Here is a 7,304-nt window from a genome sequence, read left to right as displayed (position 1 = left end):
TCATTCACGAATTAGTCTTCGGCAGATAGGACCGGTTGCTTTGTAAACGGTTTAGGGGTAGTTTCTGTCTAATTGGTAAAAACAATGGACCTGTGACCTGTTGTTTTCGTACACCTGACCCAAAATCTGACTTAGTGTTTTGATGCAACAAGTTTATGATCTAGTGGAAATATAAGTGGACCTACAATACTCGGACCACATTTGTCGGAAACGCCATGCCCATTTCCCCCCTCAGTCAATGTTGATTTTCACACAACTACAAGCAGTCGTTCAAAAAATTCTCAACAAAACATTTGAATTGAGGGGGAGGTGATTTGTGGCATAAGCTGCTAAGCTGTGATCTTGTTGACAAAACGATGATTCTAAGACAATTCGTTAAGTTGTTTCAAACTAAATGTGTTTTGGTATTGTGTCTGAGTAACAAGCCCTGCAATCCAGTATGCGCAGTGAAACAATTCAACATTCCAAACTCGTGTGATAAATACATTTTTTCCTTTGAACCCTTTAATAAACCATATTCCAAACAGAATGACATGGTCATCATAAGCAACTGTCAGAGTTGATTGAAATACTAAGGAGTCAAATTAGCTTGGAAATGTTACAGTCCCAGAGCAAGTTTCCGGCTCTGCAATAGGACTGACTAAATCAGTTGTAGCAATAGAGTATGCAGTTCATTGGCAGTGGTTGGCGCTCCAATTTTGACACACTCTGACTATAAAGCTACTAAAGAAGACACCTGTTATTAATGGAAAAAGACAAGTCTGTAATTCCCTGTTAAAGTACAAAACATGTCTATTCTTTGTCATAATCAACATGACCATACCACTGTTTTGGTATTGATTATGTAATTTATGTATGAAAATTGGTGAAATAACTCAAAGAATGCTTTCCAAATTCTGCCCTTCTACTCCTTGTTATAAGGAAGAAAAGTTTGAAACTATGAAAATGTAATTAAACTTTTCCAATCACTGGTATTTGATGACATGGTTTTGAATTGTCAATCTCAACGGTTAACCGCGGTGAAATCATCGGTGAGGTGAAAGATACAGAGTTAATTTCTTTAAACAGAAAATTCACCGGGGTGAACTGTGCTGCAATGGCAGGAAATGTCGCGGGTTTTTTTTCGATTTTATATTAACAAACTAGTTTAGAATACAACCTCAGGATAGGATAGCTGTGATGCCTGGAAACTCTTTCCCTAACGTATCGAGCTGAAGCATATCTTGTGAATCGCATAGTGAATCGTTGACAATCACTTCTCAATTTGTATACATTAATTAAATGTTAATTTAATCATCCTGTCAATTCTTCTCAAGTTGGTACAAGGTCCACATCAGCTCAACTGTATGTTATTAAATACAGACTGAACCTCACAAGACGTTTTCTTAGTGTTTTTTCCCCACAGCTTTTCTGACATCTTACAATGAGTGTCTATCCAGGGGCTTCACAAGTTTTCTTCAAGGAGTTTCTAAAACAAACAGTGATGATTGTGAGAGTGATATAATATTATTATTGTTCTTGTTTGAGTCCTAAGTGCAAATAAAAAGGATACAGTTTGGACTGTGGCTTTCATAAGTTGCCGACCAAACTACCTTGGTCTGCATAAACACTCTTTTCAAACACACTTGAACTGTGAACATTCATCTTTAAGTGAAATGTGCAATGCATCTGTCACATTGTTAAAAGGAAACGTAACATTATGTGCAACAAGTTTCAACAACAATTATGAGCTCCATGAAACTCTTTATTGTTAGCAATGAATGTTTCGACCAACGGCCTTTTCCTCAACAGCGTGGAAGTGTTTATTCTCAACTCCTCCAACCACTGGAGCAAACTTTTGGAATACGTTTTCCAAGGGTTTACAACAAAGGTTTAAACGGCTTTTCTCAATGCCTCCAAAAATTAACAGTTTTTCCAACACTTCCATTGTTTTTGGAAGTGACTCCAACGGATACCCTTTTGGATACCCAACAGCTAGCCAGCTGCTTGTGTGTTGAACAGTAAACCATTAGTGTATGCTTTCATGTGAGAGGCCACATGTTATCAAACTGTGCATTGGGCCCTGGTAATGGAAATGGACTTCCTAAGAGGACAGAGAAAAAACTCTGACTAGGTGGGAATTGAACCCACCACCTCTGTATTAGATCAACATTGCTCGATTAATCAATTTCAAAGGTGTTTTAAGGGAGTTATCAAACTGCTTATAGACATTCGCTTAGTGTTGATGTCTCAAGGGGAATATCTTAACTCAAAGCATTTACTTAGGCTGAAAAACCTCTATTGCTCCCTTGGCAACCACTGTGATGCCAGCTTTCATATTACAGGAAGAGTTTTGTGGTGAGTCCTAACTTGTTACACACCTTTGTCTTTATGTACCAGCATGTTGAGGCTACAACCTGTTCGGTGAAGGCAGCAGAAGCGACCCAAGTAGAACATTTTTTGGTACAGGATATCTCACAGCATCCACAGGTGGACCTGACCCTTTGCACACCTTTGAATTTAAATTACGACAAGCTCCTCAGATGGATTATTGCTGATTGCCTTCCATCGTTCAGACCCCTCTCTTTTCCAAGCTGTAGAACTGTCTGATGGATTTTTAGTGTATTCATATAATACTGGATGTGGCAACAAGCAAGTCCGCTCTACAGATGTGTATGACACAGGCAAAGAGGTGTTAGTGGAAAAGATGAAGAGCGGCTCAGGAGGCTTTATATTGAAAATAACCTCAGATGGAAAAAACTACGAAATAAGTAGTCAGTACTGCTCTAAGAGACCTAAAACTTGTAAGAGCAAAATTCGTTTACTGGGGTGGCATTGAAAACAGGACGCTTATTCCAAGTAATGTGTAAGTGTACAAATGAATATTAAGTCTGTCGTGAGCTAAATAATCATTATTTATAGACACCATTAATATGCTGAACAAACTGAATTTACAGCAGGTTAATAGTTAATTGTTTTTCATCTTTTGAAATAATTTATTTTGTCTAAAAAAATTACAAGATTGTGCGAAACGGGAGTGGTTGGGGCTGCACCTTTCTCACCTATATAATTATATACCCGCATCTTGCTTACTAGTATCCTAAAACCAATAAGAGATAACACTCTTTCAATTGACATCATGATTTATCGCCACAAGCATTATGGGATTAATAGGCAAACAAGGACAAAGACATTTTTGACATGTTTGTGCACATTTCAATCCCATAATGCTTTGTTATAACACATTGTGATCTATTTTACTCAATTGTTAGTTGTTATTGTTCTGTTTTATGATTGTTAATGGCTTTCCATTGTGTGATCATTTTGTTATTTTTTTGTCTCACAGTACATCACAATTCTTTAAAGGATGCATGTCAGACATGACATTGCGAACGGGTGAAATTACAGTGCAGTCGTCCCCAGGTTACATTCCTGGGTGTCAGCTTAAGGTACAAAAAATGCTAAAAAATGCATTTATTGGTTGCATTATTTAGTTGTAGTCATCATGAAAAACAACAAAACATGCGCTGCATTTGAGCTAGACACTCTGGCACTAACATGTCATAGTCTGCTATTGTAGACGGCTTTTCTGGGTCATGTTCAGTTGCCTTTTGCCGCAGCAGAATCCCTTAAGTGCATCTCTAAATATATCTAGAGCATAGTTACTAAAACAAGGAATTACCTACAATGAGCTATACTGAATTACAATGAGCTACAATGACCTACAATGAGGTACATTGTAAGCTAAAATTAGCTAATGATTTGCAGCCCTGAGGGCGCTCCATCATGTTTGCAGTCCAAAGGTTAAAAACATTTCACTCTGTACTTTGAACCAATCAAAACCTTGTTGCTGTGCAAGTTGAAAATTGTCATTATGCACTCTGCACCAAACAAAACATTTTGGGAAGAATAACCTCTTTGTAATCTTCTCTTCAGTTTTCCTGCTCTAATTAAGACTTTGTCGTTGCCAAGCAAAGCCCTTCAAAGCCACTTGCATAATTATAGCTGTCGTCATTTGGGCTGCCATGCAATGAACTAAAAAGCATTGTGTGACGATGAACAATGGATGTCTTCCGCTCACCAAACTCTTCACCCTGATCCTCTTTTGTCTTTCTCTTTGATTGCAAGTCATTTAAGTAGGCCATTGTAGGTCATTGTTACGCTCATTGTAGGTCATTGTAGATCACTGTAGGTCATTGTAGCTCATTATAGATCATTGTAGAGCTCTCATTGTAGGTCACTCCTTGTTTTGGTTGGGATGGAACTGTCAAAGAACCAATTCAGCGGCCTTTAGTCAAACTCCAGAGCACATTATTGTGGCACACCTAAAAGGGGAATTTCATCCCCCAAAGACTTCCGGAGTGTATAGACAAGACTTAAATTTTAACAAAACTATTTTGTGAATGTAAAATTAATTGTTTCCTTCTGTCTAATTTGAAGCCTGCCGAGAATGTTAGATTTCTCAGCAATGACAGCTTTTTGGAAGTACCACCTTTCCTTAACAATAAAAGAGGATTTGGCATTGGTTTGTCTTTTAAAGTTCCCCCTGCCACTAAAAATGGACTTCTGTTTTGGGAAGCTCATCAAAGTGAGGTGGGTTTTGCAATGTTCTTTCACAGAAGCTGTTTGACTATTTGTTTTCAGTGATGTATCGCAGACGATGTGGATATGGATGTCAATTAATAATAATTATTGATCACTTCCCCACATTTTTGTGTTTCCTGTGATCCGTTACTGAATGTACTCATGAGGGGTTGGGGGGGGGGAGAGGTTTAAACAGTGACCTAAGTTGGAATGATCTATCTAAAGGGTTCAGGGGTAATGCTACAATCCTGGCCCCATTTGTTCAAAAGATGGATACTGCTATTCACCGGATAAATCACTATCCATAGGATAGCGCAATTTGTTTCACTATGACATATCCACTGGATAGTGTTTTATCTGCCGGATAGCGCTATCCACTATTTGCACAGCTGGGACCGGGAAAAAAAAGAGTTAACACTGTTCTTATTTTTTGTCCTCTTTGACAATAACCTCAAACGAAGCCAAGGCTATGCCTCAGCTTTGAGGGACAACCATAATAAGATGATTTACTTTCAAGATGGAAATAAGTTTATCAAAATTAAATAATGGACAGGCAAGTTGAGATTGTCTCAACAATTTTGTCTAAAATTGCATTTTAGTTCATGGGAATATTTTTTATAACCTTGGCACATTATTACCGCTCAATTCATTTACAGGAAAAATATGTTGCATTGGGCCTAGTCGATGGGAAGGTAACCTTTCAAGCCAAACCTGAAGATTCGCTATTTAAGATCAAGACTGATAAAGAATACAATGATGACAAATGGCACTTTGTTGCTGTTAACAAGAATGGTGCAATGTATGTGCTTTTTTGCAAAAATAATTAATTTAACTTCATGGAGAGGTAAAGTACGTAGTGCTCTCAGAATTATTTTTTTTTAAATGATAAAAAAGGGCACAACTCAAATTGTTAATGAGAAGTGCTCTCCTTAACCCCATACATGTGGTTGTTTTAAAAAGGTCTCTATTGCCTTTACAAAATAATTCCCAAAATTCAACAAATAAAGGAAAATGCATTTTTTTACTTCTTGCTTGAAAGTTATTTTCTTGATAGACACTCATATTTTCCACCAGCCAATCAGAACGCATGTCTGACAACACATAACCAATCAATATTCATGTGATGTCACAGCCGTATTTACATAATCTCATCTAACACAGCTATTGACCAATGAGAGTGTATCCTAATTATTTTATAAATACCGGTATATATCATTAAAAGTAATTAGCATTATTTGTGGAATAACCTACCTGAAGAGATGAGAAAACGTGACTGTAGCCTTCCAACATTTAAAAATCTCTGTAATGATTATTACAGCCATAAAACATTTAACCCTGACAATCCAAAGGCCTCATGAGTATAATGTTCTATTGTACATATTTTACACTAGAATTTTTCCTTTTTGTTTAATTTATTTTTTTGTTATGTATTTTAAGGTGGACTAGCTCGTATGGTTCGTCAGTTCCTTTCTAGTCTTCCTCTCTGCACCAATTTTTCTTTCTTTACTTGTTAAATGGTATCATGGTTTTGTAATTTCCCTTTATTTTCTATTCTTATTTTTATTGATATATGTTGGTTTCTTTCATTATGTTGTGCAAAGAAAATAAGATAAATAGAGGATATTACATGGCCGCGCAGTGATACGAATTTTATCTTCGAGTGCTGCAAGTATCTCTCACGAGTGAGCAAAGCGAAATGTCTAGATTTAAAACAACTTGTTTTATTCAGTTTCGAAATGATGAAAAAGTGGTCACCAACCGCTAAAATACGCATGTTGTGTAACATGAAACAAGATATGAAAGTTATGAAAAACAAATCATGATAATGTCAAATTTTTCAATAAAAATGTTAATGTAGTAGAGAAGAATTATATTAAAGCACAAAAGTATCTTACAATGAAGAGAAAGCTCGCGTTTTATTGGCTAATCTTGTTGGTTACCATGACAACACCTATATCCTCACACGTGAAAGATAAAAACGATATGTTCACTGCGAGCAGTGAAGATATGATTTTTTAGTAAAAGGAGAAATCCTGGTATTTCATCAATATCTATATAATAAAATTAAATTAAAATTAAAAAATTAAAAATTAAAGTGAAATTGTGGCTTTTTTCCTACAGTCTCACTTGGTTTGTACAAAGTTTATTTAATTTCAAACCCTTACACTATTATAATACATTTTATCTTATGTTGAACTTGTTAAGGTTGGAAGTCTTTGTTGATGCTGAGGTCCTGACAATTAATCAGTTTCCACAGTATTTTCTAACAAGAGAGAATATGTATCTTGGAGGAGTTCCTCGGGACTACACAGTGATGACAGAAAATTTTGAGTCTGCTATCCTAGAATCTCTCCAAGGTGGCTCAATCAGGGACTTGACTTTTGATGACCGGTATGTTTGCCTTGAATCTTGACCACTCCTTCTCTAAGATGGTATCTTTGTGCCTTCCCTTGATTTTCACTGTCATCATCAGTTAACGTTGCATAAAACTTCTGCAGAGTTTGATTCATGAGATTCATAACTTCATTTCTTTTTTTTCTTAAAGTGTTACCATGATGAAAAAAATCAGTTCTTGTTTTTCTTCACTTTTCAAAAGTTCTTGCATTAAATGCTGAAAAGGTGAAATTTTTTTGGTAGTTTCAAGAGGAAGACTGTTTATTTTAAGGGAGTTCAAACCAGTTTCAACACTTTATCACTTAACAGCAAAGTTATGGTACCATATCAAACACCAATTATTGCTA

At 36.3% G+C, this 7,304-nt stretch overlaps 1 protein-coding gene across 1 annotated transcript in view; it reads left to right on the top strand.

Moving 5' to 3' along the window:
- The first annotated feature begins 2,783 nt into the window (after positions 1 to 2,783).
- Positions 2,784 to 7,304, top strand: part of LOC137974993 (laminin subunit alpha-4-like) — a 24,135-nt gene continuing 19,614 nt past the window's right edge. Inside the window, exons 1-5 of the mRNA XM_068822025.1 lie at positions 2,784 to 2,845; positions 3,326 to 3,428; positions 4,420 to 4,572; positions 5,220 to 5,362; positions 6,769 to 6,954. Of these exons, the coding sequence (XP_068678126.1) occupies positions 3,351 to 3,428; positions 4,420 to 4,572; positions 5,220 to 5,362; positions 6,769 to 6,954 (560 nt within the window). The 5' untranslated portion in view covers positions 2,784 to 2,845; positions 3,326 to 3,350. The remainder of the gene's footprint in view (positions 2,846 to 3,325; positions 3,429 to 4,419; positions 4,573 to 5,219; positions 5,363 to 6,768; positions 6,955 to 7,304) is intronic.

The sequence above is a fragment of the Montipora foliosa genome, chromosome 11 (genome assembly GCF_036669935.1).
Source record: "Montipora foliosa isolate CH-2021 chromosome 11, ASM3666993v2, whole genome shotgun sequence".
Lineage (NCBI taxonomy): Eukaryota > Metazoa > Cnidaria > Anthozoa > Scleractinia > Acroporidae > Montipora > Montipora foliosa.
The sequence above is the reverse complement of the archived record's forward strand: the minus strand, read 5'-3'. Positions and strand labels throughout refer to the sequence as shown.